Source organism: Aulostomus chinensis, chromosome 11, assembly GCF_037954235.1.
Source record: "Aulostomus chinensis isolate RoL2024-O1b breed Wild chromosome 11, RoL_Achi_v1.0, whole genome shotgun sequence".
Classification (NCBI taxonomy): domain Eukaryota; kingdom Metazoa; phylum Chordata; class Actinopteri; order Syngnathiformes; family Aulostomidae; genus Aulostomus; species Aulostomus chinensis.
The window spans coordinates 1,559,377-1,573,002 of NC_141330.1; the positions used below are offsets into that span (position 1 = coordinate 1,559,377).

The window sequence follows — 13,626 nt, forward strand, 5'->3', positions numbered from 1 at the left end:
CACTGACTGTCGAAGAGGAGATTCATCAGTAAGAGAATTAAAAACATGATGAAGTACCTTCAGGCTCAGGCTCTAATAAATAATGATTAAAAAATGAAAGGTTAAGGACATGTGCCTGTATCACGGTCTTGAAACAACTGATATGTCTTTCTTTTTCCTCTCTGTACTTGAACGCAACCTTCTGTAGCGCGGCCTGCGCTCCCTTCTGCGACTGCGCGTCAAGTATTTTCCGGAAACGACATGATTGTTTTGGTATCCGCTCGTCCAGCAGGAGACATCTGTCAGAAGGTTGGCGTGAACAGGCCGGTGTTGCCCACAGGATCAGGGGCGGTATTCAGGGTTTCTCGCCACCATGTTATACTCGAGCTGATGAAACGAAGTGTGTCGCGAGTGGAAGAGAGACATCTTGTGAATTAAACGAGCCGCGGTGGCTAACGGTTAGCTAGCTAGCCGCTCTGTCCACAAGTTGTGTCGAGCATGGACTGCACGGCTCTGGAGCTCGACGCTGTCAAATTTGCCAAAACGGCCGTCACGTATGACCAGAATGGCAAATATAACGAGGCTGTGTTTTATTATAAGGTAAGTGGTGGTAAACTTGGCGAGGTAACTTTAACTTGACGAAGTAGTTTACTTTCACTTGCGTCATGTAGCACGTAGAGCGGATTCAGTTGACTCAGTCCCATCTAATGGTTGATGAAGTTGTTTCACTTTTATGAAACGACAGTGATTATTAAGTTTTTGAATGTCACAGATTGAATATACTTAACCTTGCTTGCATGTAATAACATGTAGTCGATTTCTCCAGGAGGCAGCCCAGGCCCTGATATATGCCGGCATGGCAGGGTCCAAACTGGAGGGAATCCAGGACAAAGTAAACGAGTACTTGGATCGGGTCCAAGCCCTCCACAGTGCCTGTAAGTCCAGCTGACTGACAGACACAAAGACAGTCACTGTTTTCTACCTGAGGCCAAAGTCTTCATCCATGACATCAGAAAGTTTGAGGTTTGTGGTCACTTTAAGAGCAACTCAGGCAGGACCACTGTGAGGCGGAACATCCACAGAACCTGGTCTTGTAGGATTGTTTGTCAGACTAACTTTGAACTTTTCATAGGATCCATTTTGTTACATTTTCACTTCTTCCCTGCACACTTGCATGTAGATCCTTATTGACCCAACAATAGATCCTGCCAAATTTTTACACTTTGAGCAAAAGTCTCTTGTTGTCCGTATTTCATGGAGACAGCCTGAATGATAGAAACCCAGGCTAGTTAGCTTAGCCCAATGGGTGGTAGTGGGTGGGAAGTGTTAGCATCAGCGAGCTCAGGTCCAGGCTAGTTAGCTTAGTCCAATGGCTGGTAGTGGGTGGGAAGTGTTAGCATCAGCTAGCTCAGGTCCAGGCTAGTTAGCTTAGCCCAATGGCTGGTAGTGGGTGGAAAGTGTTAGCATCAGTTAGCTCAGGTCCAGGCTAGTTAGCTTAGCCCAATGGCTGGTAGTGGTTGGGAAGTGTTAGCATCAGCTAGCTCAGGTCCAGGATGCTGGTGTGTCCAGCAGGAATCCTCCTCCTCCTCCTCATCATCAGTAGCAGCAGTCGCTCTTCTAGTCCTCAACAAACCTTTGGTTCTGTTGACCCAAGTTCCAGTGGAGCTTTGGAGGTGCTGCGCCAAATCACTGCTCCCAGTCAGGAAAGTAGTTCGGGCTACGTGTCTGATTCTACCACTACAACGTCTCCTCATTTTTGTGCATCACAAGCTTCATTATATTAATGCAGGTGAGGACTTTTTTGTGGAGGGTGGACAACAAGAGGATTTCCCTAAAAGTTTGGCATGGTCCTTTGAAACACTTGCTCCCAGGTAACCTTGAACCTTCTGCTGGCCACGCCGGACAAGCCTGATCGACCGTTTTCATTCATTTGGTTCCAAGGAGTCACTGGCTTTGGGTTATTGTCCTGCAGTGTTGAAAAACGGCTTTGTCAAGACATTTAGCTCCGATTACCAACAGTCAGTCTGTTCTGAGTGCGCCGTGTTAAAAGCACATGTAATGAAGACAGTAGTAAAAGGATTGTTGAGAGCAGCAGGAGGCCCTGCTGTGTGCGGCAGGCGTCAGTTTCTACTGAGCTAAATGTGAACAGCTACAGTTATTCCCTCTGGTGGTGGTTCTTGTAGATTTAATGTAATCTGATCGAAAGTCGTGCTGCCTGGATGTGTGAGTGATTGGTAGAAGGAAGGCTTCAGGTCTGTGACTGAATTGGCCCTGAGGAAACACTTTCTCCCTCGCTGTCTGACGGTGTTTTTCCATGCCTGTCGCTCTCGATGGGTGTGACCAGAGACCTGAGGCCTGCTCTGAGGTTCAGTGAGTGGGTGGATGTTGAGCAGTTGCTTTAAATAGATTCACAAAGATTGTTTCTCCTAACCTTTTTCCAAATTGCTTACATGATTTTTTTTTCTCCAAAAATGAAGATGCGGATGAACAGAACGGCAGAAAGAAGGTGTTTATTCAAGTACGCATATGAGATGTGAGGGTCATAGAGGCAAAGTTTTGTAAAATTTAAAACAACATAAGCATCAATAATACTGTCTATCTGTTAAAATCAGTTGTAGAATATCTGAAAAAATAGTTATAGACTGAGTACACTTGTATGAGGAAATGTGTTCTGCGAGTACTAAACAGTTTCTGAGAAAGTCATGGACGGAGTGTCTGTGGTATTTTGAGTCGCTCAGATAAAAGACTGACGAGCATCCAACACTTCCTCCTCTCCTCTGCTGGATTCCAGTCTGACCAGTCATGGGCATTGGTTTTGTATTGAGTGTTGATATTGAAAGTGTTTCCCTGTTGGCGCTGAGCAGCAGATCGGCCGCCTTGGTGATCTGGTAGCTGGTGCTCGTTCTTACCGTACATTCCTCTGACCTTTGACTCCAGTCCAGGCGCAGAAGAGCGACCCACTGAAGTCCCGCCAGCAGGTGGACCTGGAGCGCGCCCACTTCCTGGTCACTCAAGCCTTCGAGGAGGATGAGAAGGGGAATGATGATGAAGCCATCGAACTGTACACTCAGGCTGTTGAGCTGTGCATTAAAACAGTAGGTCTCTCTGCCTGTCTGTCCGACTGTCTGTCTTTCTCTCTCTTCCCTGTCTCTCTCTTCTCTGTCTCTCTGTCTCTCTCCCCACCCCCCCTCTGTTCATCCACCTGTACTCTGACAGTCCCTGTTCTGTTTGCTTCGTTTGTCCCAACAACAACAGTCCAACGAGACGTCAGACCAGGTGCTGCAGACCAAGCTGAAGCAGCTGGCTCACCAGGCTTTAGACAGGTAAACCCCGGCGCCGTCACGCCTCCACTGCGGTTCAGCTGCTGTACAGCGGTGTGTGTGTGTACAAGTACACTGTGACTTTTTTTTCTTTTTAAATCTGTGTAACCATGTTTTATCAGGGCGGAGGGTCTCAAAGAGTCCCGGTCCAAGTCAACTGCTACTCAGGACAGGCTGGGGGGGCCCTCTGGGACAAAGCCTTGTTCCGGGGGACCGGTGCGGCACTTTTTCCCCCTCGGGCCAGACTTTACCCTCCATGACCGGCCGCAGCCCCAGCCGGTCCGAGCGGTCCAGTCCAGCGAGCCCCAGGGTCAGCGCTACACGTCCGAGGAGATCGAGGTGCTCCGGTGAGTAGCCGGTGGAATGTGGTGTCCACAGAAGAGCCCAGTCAACCAGAAGATGTCTGCAGCGCTGGTTTCCATTCAACCCTCAGGCGTCGTGTTTTGAGGACCCGTGGGCCAGCAGGCCCCAAAGCAGAGGGCACAAATTTAAACTTGGAGCACTTTTACCAAGTGAGACGTGGTGGCTGTGAGCCTGTACTTCAGTCGTGATAAGAGGACAAGTGCGCCTGCAGGGGTCTGTGGCTATGGGCTGGTTTTAACTGGAATGAACCCCAACTTTTTGGTAATTAATTGTGTATGACAGGTAAATGTATTACCCAGTAATACACAGGTGTACGTGTAAAGATTCGTATGCTCAAGAACATGCATGAATGCAAACTTTACTCATGAGCATTTAAAAAAGGAAAATTCTAACTCCGTTCTGAGTTGAACTTAAACGAGCTAAAAAAGAAACAACAAAAACCAGAGCTTGTTGAATGAGATGCATCATGTGGCGTTAAAAACTGTATAAGTTTACCCCAAAATATCCAGTTTACTTCGATTACCCATCAAGGCCTGTTAATTCCCATGTATTCCTTATTTCAAACTCTGGAAAAAGAAGACATTCCCGCTGCGTTGGTGCAGTAGCTCATGTGGAGCTGCTCTGCTCGTCTCTCTCGTTCCCAGGAGCACGTCTACAATCAACAGCATCGCCTACGTGCCGTTCATGAGTGTGGACCTGAGGGAGCGCTTTGCCTTTCCTGTTCCTTTCTCGTGAGTTAACTTTCTGTTTTATGTCAGCTCTGACCTCCAGTAGAAGTCTTTCAAATAGTTTGACAGTGTCAGTTTCTCCTCCTCCTCAAACCCTTCGACAGGGAGGGGAAACTGTCCCCGCGTCACTTCAGCCACATCTTTATGTGCTCGGGAGGCCAGTTTGTGGCCGTGGAGAATCGTTTTAACTTGTCTTGGCGCTGTTTGAGCTTCGCGCCTTTGAGCCGCCACGTGTCAGTTGATGTTTAGTGTCAGACATGAAGCTCAGATGCTGATTCTTTGGTTGCGATGTGTCCCAAATTGATGTTCCCTGAGTTCCTCTCAGTGAAAATTCTAAGTGCCCTGTTGAAAAGTCAATACTGAATAAATGACACTTTGCAGTTTCAGCTGTCAAAGGCAACTACATCGTTTTTGGACGTGGTGACGTTTGTCTTACGAGGTACAGGCTCATCTAAGCCTTTTTCCTTTTCCTTTTTCTTCTGGTCTTCTTTTAATTTCTCCAAACAGGGATAAAACAGGGAAGCTGGCGCTGTCACCCAAACAGAAAGCCATCTTCTCCCGCTGGGTCCGGCCAGACGAGATCTGCAACAATCCCACCATGATCATGTCTGTGTCCAGCTTCAGCATCAAACAGGTCAGATCAGCCGCTGCAATCGGGAATCCACATTCATCGCGATGTCTCGCTGGCTGGAACCAATCAACTCTGTACATCACATTTCCTGAAGACCACAACCACGACTCAAGGATTCACATGCTAGCTATGACACAGTAATAATACCATATTCCATGTATACATAGTACATTGTGCAGTGTGTACGTTCAGCCAGTAGATGGAGTAGTGTCATCACAGGTGACATCCTCATGGTAGACAGAATGTGTTCCAGAGATGAGTGCATTCACGCTAGACAGTCAAACACACCGCTGTCCGTCTGCTGACTTCCAGTCTTTGATATGCGTGTATAAATGTATTTGTGTGAGTACAGACGGTGGTGTCTGACTGCTCGTTTGTGGCATCGCTCGCCATCAGCGCGGCCTACGAGAGACGGTACAACAAGAAGCTGATCACCAGGTACCGTACGAGGCTCTCAGGGTGGGACCTGTAATGTTTGACTGAAGCAGATCTGACAGAGTTGCAGTCTCCCCCAGGAAGCTCATCTCTGACGAGGTGGCGATGCATCCAAACTAGCTTGCCATTTATACTTGTGCACTCGATCTTATATTCAGTCAGAAATCCTTTGAAACAAATCTAGTTTGATACATTCTCTTGATCATGGCGTCATGATTGAGAAGATTAGACGAACAGGAGGAAGTGCACCTCACTGCTTCGGTGACGGAGGAAGATCTGAGTGTCAACGGTGTGTTTGTGTGTTCCAGCATCATTTATCCACAAAACCGTCGAGGAGAGCCTGAATACAACCCCTGTGGGAAGTACATGGTGAAGCTTCACATCAACGGAGTCCCCAGAAAGGTAAAAGACCGATAACCAAGGCGGCTCGTGTGTGGGGAGGAAACACACATGAATGTATCCTTCTTTCTCCTTGGTGAGTAGGAGAGGTTGCACGCCCCATGACTGTTTCCTCCATGTGCCTTTAAAAGTATCACACTCAGTTCATCGGCGATGTGTACGTCCATCGTGCTCTTTTATTCATTTACTGGTACAACTGTCAGTGGGTAACGCGACATCCCGTCTGTGTTCCTGCCACAGGTGATCATCGATGACTACCTGCCGGTGGATCGTAGCGGGGAGCTGCTGTGCTCCTACTCCAGCAACAAGAACGAGCTCTGGGTCTCCCTGATAGAGAAGGCCTACATGAAGGTGATGGGGGGCTACGACTTCCCCGGCTCCAACTCGGTATGTGCATTTGGGGTTCCCACAGTTTTAAAGGAATTCTGCAACTGTATTGTCTGCCGTCCCGAGAGCTCGTAAAAAGTTGAATTTTTTTCAAGAGTTTCAGTTGTGGAAGAAGTCCCATTTTTAACTTTGGCTCTGTTTCTCCAGAACATTGATCTTCATGCGCTCACTGGTTGGATCCCTGAACGCATCGCCATGCACTCTGACAATCAGTCGTTCAGCAAGGACGACACCTTCCGCATGCTCTTCCAGAGGTACAGACTCTCAGATGCGCAACAGTTCACGTCCTCGGTTTGTCCTCGGTGTTTCTTCTAGTCTTTTTTGCTATCCTTTACTTTTGTAGCTCTGGGTTCATCCGCTGGGCACGATGACCGACACGGTCCAGCCAAACACCAGGTTTTGACCCGGTCTTGTTTCCGTCTGTCTTAATCTTTTTGAACGTCTCTCCCTCCATTCTCAGGTTTCACAGGGGTGATGTTCTCATCACCACGGCAACGGGCGTGATGACAGAGGAAGAAGGGGAGCGGTGGGGTTTAGTGCCAACACACGCCTATGCTGTTCTCGACATCAGAGATCACAAGGTTAGCATCATCATCATCAAGTAGCGCTAGCATGTCTTTTTTAACAGAATGGAAACGTCAGGGACTGAAACCAGAACCGCTGATGGTGAACTGGGCTGTGAGTGGGGTGTGAACTGAAGTGTGGTGGTTGAAGTAGCGTTTGAGCAGCAGTTAGCGTTAGCCAAGCCTCACAACTGGGCCACCGCCGATTTTGTTGAGGAAGTTGTAAGTGAAAAGCTACAAAGGGCAGGAATATTACATCTTTTCACCACTTGGATCAAAGTTCCCATGAATTCATAATTTCCTTGACACATTAGAATAAAAAGACACACACTTATTATTCCGCTGATGGCGAAAATACTGAAGGTTTCTGGTCAAATATTTCATTGGTAGAGAATTAAGAGAAATTCCTGCCTCACGCAAACGTCTGTCTGTCGTAGAATATGCGTTTCCTTCAGCTGAAGAATCCGTGGAGTCACTTACGGTGGAAGGGACGCTACAGCGAGCGTGACGAGAAGAACTGGACCCCCGAACTCCTCAAGTACCTCAACTTTGACCCTAAGACAGCCCAGAAGTTTGACAACGGTATTCTCAGTCTTTCCCTGAATGCAGCGCTGACTGTCAGGGCAGAAATAAATCCATCAGTCTGTTGGTCTGACTGGAATTTTGCTCTCCAGGAGTTTTCTGGATTGCATGGGAGGACCTGTGTCAATACTATGATGTCATTTACCTGAGCTGGAACCCTGCCCTGTTCAAAGAATCCACCTGCATTCACAGGTTAGTGTGTGTGTGTGTGTGTGTGTGTGTGTGTGTGTGTGTGTGTGTGTTTTGAATAGTCAACAGATGACTGGAAAGTGAAATAAAAACCTTTGTCTTTATACCGTGGATGAAATGATTGTGGCTAAAACAACCCAGTAGTCATGTGACACGATGCAAACGCCTCCCAAGCAAATCGTACTAACCCCATGAGATGCCGGACTACAGAAGTACCCCATCCCTGTAGTTCTCTCTACATACCAAGATGTCTGTTAGGTGCCGTATTTCCTGTTGTCACCAGCTGGTCTGAAGTGTGTGTGTGTGTGTGTGTGTGCGTGCGTGTGTGTGTGTGTGTGTGTGTGTGTCCCCCCTGCAGCAGCTGGGATGGAAAGCAGGGCCCCGTGAAGGACGTTTACAGTCTGGCCAACAACCCCCAGTACAAACTGGAGGTGCAGTGTCCAGCAGGGGGCGCTGCTGTGTGGGTGCTGCTCACCAGACACATCACTGACAAGGTAGAGCTCCAGAGACGCGGCAGCATCACATCCTGCTGCTTCTGTGTCAGTCAGCAGCAGTCACCTGATGATGATCACATGATCACGGCGGTTGGTTGTTGTTTTTTCAGGAGGATTTTGCACAAAACAGGGAGTTCATCACCCTGGTGGTTTACAAGACGGATGGGAGGAAGGTTTACTACCCAGGTAGCGCTGACTGCAGCACTTTGGTATGACCCATAAGTGACGGTGTTGGACTACAGGAGCACTCACCTGACTCTCCCTCCCCAGCCGACCCCCCTCCCTATATCGATGGCATCCGCATCAACAGCCCCCACTACCTGACCAAGATGAGGCTGACAAGTGCTGGGACGCACACCTTCACACTGGTGGTGTCCCAGTATGAGAAGCAGAACACCATCAACTACACGCTGAGGGTGAGGATGACTTACCCCCTCCCCTCCTCTCCTCTCCTCTCCCCTCCTCTGTTCTGTTCTCCTCCCCTCCCCTCCCCTCCTCTCCTCTCCTCTCCTCTCCCCTCCTCTGTTCTGTTCTCCTCCCCTCCCCTCCCCTCCTCTCCTCTCCTCTCCCCTCCTTCTCTCCTCTCCTCTCCTCTCCTCTCCCCTCCTCCTCTCCTCTCCTCTCCTCTCCTCTCCTCTCCTCCTCTCCTCTCCTCTCCTCTCCCCTCCTCCTCTCCTCTCCTCTCCTCTCCTCTCCCCTCCTCCTCTCCTCTCCTCTCCTCTCCTCTCCTCTTCTCTCCCCTCCTCTCCTCTCCCCTCCTCCTCTCCTCTCCTCTCCTCCTCTCCTCTCCTCTCCTCTCCTCTCCCCTCCTCTCCTCTCCTCTCCTCCTCTGACCTAAATCTATTCCAGTCATTTATAATTCATTGTCTCCTCTTGTGAGCTGAGACTCAGGAGAAATGTGGATGCTGAAATCATTTATTTAAAAAAAAGTCTGTGCATGTGTCTGCGAAAGTGTGTGTGTGTTTGTGTGTGTGTGCACAACACCACACCCCCCCCACACACACCGGCTCAGATCAGAGTTTCTCTTTGAAAAACATCTTGATCTCTCTCGTACTTTCCACCAGAGATCAAAGCCAGAAGCAGGAAACATCGTGTCGTCTTCTGTTGTCGTTTCCACCAGAACGAAGCTGATGAGACATAAAAACTCTGCACATTTGCAGTGTTCATCCATAAATTATCAGCTGCGCTCTGGAGGGAGATACAACCACTAGGAAATCAGAACCTCAACGAGAAACCGATCAATCTGTCGTCTTCATCGGTGTTCGCTCCTGTCGTTCCCCTCCTCGCCAGCTCTTCCCACCAAGCTCACATTCTGTTTCTGTTTCTTTATGAATTTTGCTGGTAAATTTATCCTTCAGATGTTTAAAGTGAGACTTCACACAAACTTGGCCTCACTGATCAGATTCCTGAGTTCACAAAGATGTGTTCTTCCCTCCTGCATTACATCTCCGTGACTCCAGAGGGCAGGAAGCGCCAGCCGCGTGCATTTAGCTTGACGCTGATGGCGACTGACCTTTGTACTGTAACAGGTCCTGTTTCTGTGTGTAGGTTTATGCTGGATGCAAATTCACCTTCACCAAGATCCCGAATCCTTTCACCCACACTAAGAGGGTATGTTGGAAGCCGACGCTGATGTGACGAATTGAGCCGATCTGGACGGTTTGTAGTTGCTGGAATGTTTTCATTGGTTGGGCTGCGTCTTCTGTCCTCAGATCAACGGCCAGTGGAAGGGGCTCAGCGCCGGAGGCTGTGGGAACTACAAGGAATCGTACAAACACAACCCCATCTACCAGGTGAACCTGGAGCGCTCGGGCCCCCTGCTTGTCGAGCTGCGAGGATCCAGGTCAGACTGATCTCTTTATGCAGGGCAGAAACTGCAAAATTTCCAACTTTGGAGCAGCACGACTCATTTTGGAGTCAGAGGAATGTTGGCTAACGCTGTGGTTCACTGCTCAGTGTGCAGGAGGCAGGGAGACCGAGCGGCTGCTCCGCCTTAACGCCCATTACGATTTCAGCCTCGTCAGACATAATGGTCAGCCGCTGTTGTACTCGCTGTGGAAGCAGGGTCACGAGCCGTTTCCCAGACGACAGTGTCTGTTGGGCTGTGTGACGGACAACATTGAACGTCCTTTGAATCGCATCGTGTTGAGTGTTCTGTGTTGAAGTTTATTTCCTCTTGTTTTCTGTCTGCAGGCAGTACAGCGTCGGCTTTGAGATGGTGACGGTGTCGACGGTGGGGGATCCGGGGCCAGCGGCGTTCCAGAAGAAGAGCAGCGGGGATTACAGGTATGGTTAGATCCGGCACGAGGAGAGATGAGAGCGCCGCCTCCACTCCCTCCCCTGGAGGAACTGTAACCATGGTTTTATTGGTTTGAGATACGAGGTAACCAGTAATTCATGTTTCAGCATAGTGAAGCTGCACTGAGAGAAGTTTATCATCATGAACTGAAGGTGCGGTGACAGCTGTGCTCAGAATGACTCCTCGTAAAGGGTTTGTTTGTAGATTTTGTTGTGAGGTTGTATGAGGTCATCATCCGCCGTAGGGGTGAGACCCTCAGTAGACGGGGTCAGCGGGAGTAGCGCGTCCTCATTCGTTAAAGTTTGTCTGTGTCTTGTTTGTTTCCTGCGTCACAGGAACAGCACAAATGAGCAGAAGTTCACACAGGTCGCCGCGTATCTGTGGAGGTGGCGTGTTCAACTCATGTATGTCAACATCTGTCTCTCTGTTGTCTTCCAGATGTGGGTTCTGCTACATGGAGGCGGAGCATATCCCAGCAGGCATCTACAACGTCATCCCCACCACCTTCCTGCCCAAACAGGAAGGACCCTTCTTCTTGGACTTTGCCAGCACTTCACCCCTGAAGGTCTCTCAGCTGCAGTGACAAACCCTCCGTGAGTGAGGTCAAAGGACGCGTTGGTAGCAGCAGGACTCTCAAAGAACTCCAGTGTGGGACAAAACACATCACAAGTAGATGGATTTTGAGTCACACAACAACACGACGCTTCAGGGGGTGGAGACGGCTGGCAGGAACCGATCTGCCCGCGGCGTCTCCAGGACACACGAGAGGAGTGTGTTTGGGGTGGCGAGCACCTGTTGACTCCCCGTGTTCTTCAGCGCACCTTCGGTTTCACTGAAGGTGAATTGTGATGCTGAAGTTCGACAGTGTTATTTTAGCCGGTTTCCCAGCTGTAGTTTGATTCATGGTACTTGGATTCACAGCAGAGCAACAAAAAAAAAACGATGCCACAAAAAATCTTTTGGTGTCTAAATATTACTTGACCTGGTTAAACATGGTGACTTCCTGTCACACGGCGTGTCTCTCGAGTGGACACTCGAAACCTCTGGGTTTCCTCTGTGACGATGAAGGGTTATTTATTCTCAGGAGCCGAGCAGCAGCAGGAATCCAGGATGGCAGAGTGTGTGTGTGTGTGTGTGTGTGTGAGTGTGAGAAAGTGTGTGTGTGTGAGAGTGTGAGTGTGAGAAAGTGTGTGTGTGTGTGTGAGTGTGAGAAAGTGTGTGTGTGTGTGAGTGTGAGAAAGTGTGTGTGTGTGTGTGTGTGAGTGTGTGTGTGTGAGTGTGAGAAAGTGTGTGTGTGTGTGTGTGTGTGAGTGTGAGAAAGTGTGTGTGTGTGAGTGTGAGAAAGTGTGTGTGTGTGTGTGTGAGTGTGAGAAAGTGTGTGTGAGTGTGAGAAAGTGTGTGAGAGAGAGAGAGACTATCTGCCTTTTACAGGTACAACTGGAATGTATTGCCAAGTACACATTGTCTGTTGATGATTTCGCACTTTTTTTAAGTTACTTTTTTGTCTTTATTGTGCAGTCGAACGATTAAAAAAAATTAAGGGCAAATCTGTCAACGCTTCGATCAAATAAATAAGTATATTATGTGAGTATAAAAAGTGTTTTTATACTTCTAGAGGCCATTTAGACCTTCAGTCTGCTTAACTGAAGGTCTTCTAAGGTTTTAAAGTGTTTCAGGAACATCAGTTCCCACTGAAGCCAAAGATCTCTCGGGTTGTGATTCATGGTTCTATCATCCACAAAGGCGGACACTTACAGGTTTGAGTTGACCTCATTTGCAGAAATGTTCCTTTTCAAGGTCATTTTGTAAAGGTCGTCTGCTGGGGGGGGGGGGGGGGCGTAACATTGTCTATAATTTTTTTCGCTGCAGCAGGCTGAGGAGCTTGTTGATGTTCAAACAACTGCGATGACAAAGAGGTCAAAGGAGCAAGACAGAGCCCCTCCTCCAGGGAGCAGAGACCGAGGACGACGGTTGTGTGTAGCCTTGGTGATGAATACCAGTTTAACATGAGGAGACATTGTAGTGGTAGAATCAGACACGTAGCCGGAACTACTTTCCTGACTGGGAGCAGTGATTTGACGCAGCACCTCCAAAGCTCCACTGGAACTTGGGTCAACAGAACCAAAGGTTTGTTGAGGACTAGAAGAGCGACTGCTGCTACTGATGATGAGGAGGAGGAGGAGGATTCCTGCTGGACACACCAGCATCCTGGACCTGAGCTAGCTGATGCTAACACTTCCACCCACTACCAGCCATTGGGCTAAGCTAACTAGCCTGGACCTGAGCTAGCTGATGCTAACACTTCCACCCACTACCAGCCATTGGGCTAAGCTAACTAGCCTGGACCTGAGCTAGCTGATGCTAACACTTCCCACCCACCACCAGCCATTGGGCTAAGCTAACTAGCCTGGACCTGAGCTAGCTGATGCTAACACTTCCCACCCACCACCAGTCATTGGGCTAAGCTAACTAGCCTGGACCTGAGCTAGCTGATGCTAACACTTCCCACCAACTACCAGCCATTGTGCTAAGCTAACTAGCCTGGACCTGAGCTAGCTGATGCTAACACTTCCCACCAACTACCAGCCATTGTGCTTTATTTATGACCAAAAAAAAGTTTGTTTCCTGTCTAAAAAAGATCTCGGTCAGGAGGACGAACCAGGAAGTTGCTGGGCCCTCAGCTGGAGGGAGGGTCCCTGGGGTGGCTCATAACATTTGTCTAGGGGCCCCAGAGTACCCAGAAAGGCTCCTGCTGGTACCTGATCCAGTTTCCTTGGCACCAGCTGAGATTCAGCTTAGAGGGACAGAAAATGTTCAGAGGAGAGACTCCAAATTCTTGCCGTCTATGTTCCTTCGCATCACAGCTGCTCCATTAATGTCATTACTGGGGAAGAAAAAAAACCCGTCATGCGCCGACTTCTAGGAAAACTTATCAACTCAATCAGAATCATGACCCCAGCCTCTGTAGATGAGGGTTAATCCTATTTCAGCGTGCGTGGACAACATGCAACATTCAAGAGAGAAAAACCAGAGGAACATCAGCGATCTTTCTCTGAATCTGAAAGAACAGAGCAGGACACAGAGAGAACATTCACTTCAGTGCCGATTCTGCTCCAGTTTCAGTACTCATACCCCCAACATCATGGTGTCCCACAAAGGTCAATTTTTGAGCCTCTTTTCTTCTCACTTGCTTAGCTTTTGTTTATAACTCTGATGTAGAAGACTACTGCCACCTTGTGGCAAGTATGAGTCACTAT

General features: G+C 48.8%; 1 protein-coding gene across 1 annotated transcript; it reads left to right on the top strand.

Annotated features, from left to right (window-relative positions):
- The first annotated feature begins 228 nt into the window (after window positions 1-228).
- On the top strand, window positions 229-11,410 carry capn7 (calpain 7). The gene is made up of 21 exons (XM_086217627.1): window positions 229-579; window positions 806-914; window positions 2,917-3,074; window positions 3,235-3,302; window positions 3,422-3,646; window positions 4,307-4,393; window positions 4,898-5,024; window positions 5,374-5,459; window positions 5,765-5,858; window positions 6,096-6,242; window positions 6,390-6,496; window positions 6,703-6,823; window positions 7,243-7,387; window positions 7,480-7,579; window positions 7,935-8,070; window positions 8,181-8,256; window positions 8,341-8,486; window positions 9,619-9,681; window positions 9,783-9,913; window positions 10,264-10,356; window positions 10,808-11,410. Exons 1-21 carry the CDS (start codon window positions 478-480, stop codon window positions 10,950-10,952), a joined length of 2,466 nt encoding a protein of 821 aa, XP_086073753.1. The 5' UTR covers window positions 229-477; the 3' UTR covers window positions 10,953-11,410.
- The last annotated feature ends 2,216 nt before the right edge of the window (window positions 11,411-13,626 follow it).

What these genes read in the sequence shown, in the direction of transcription:
- capn7 (XM_086217627.1), top strand. Translation starts at nt 478, where the DNA reads ATGGACTGCACGGCTCTGGAGCTCGACGCTGTCAAATTTGCCAAAACG. An exon ending in CCAAGCCCTCCACAGTGCCT is followed by an intron (nt 915 to 2,916) that starts GTAAGTCCAGCT and finishes CTTTGACTCCAG; the next exon opens with TCCAGGCGCAGAAGAGCGAC. An exon ending in GAGGAGATCGAGGTGCTCCG is followed by an intron (nt 3,647 to 4,306) that starts GTGAGTAGCCGG and finishes TCTCGTTCCCAG; the next exon opens with GAGCACGTCTACAATCAACA.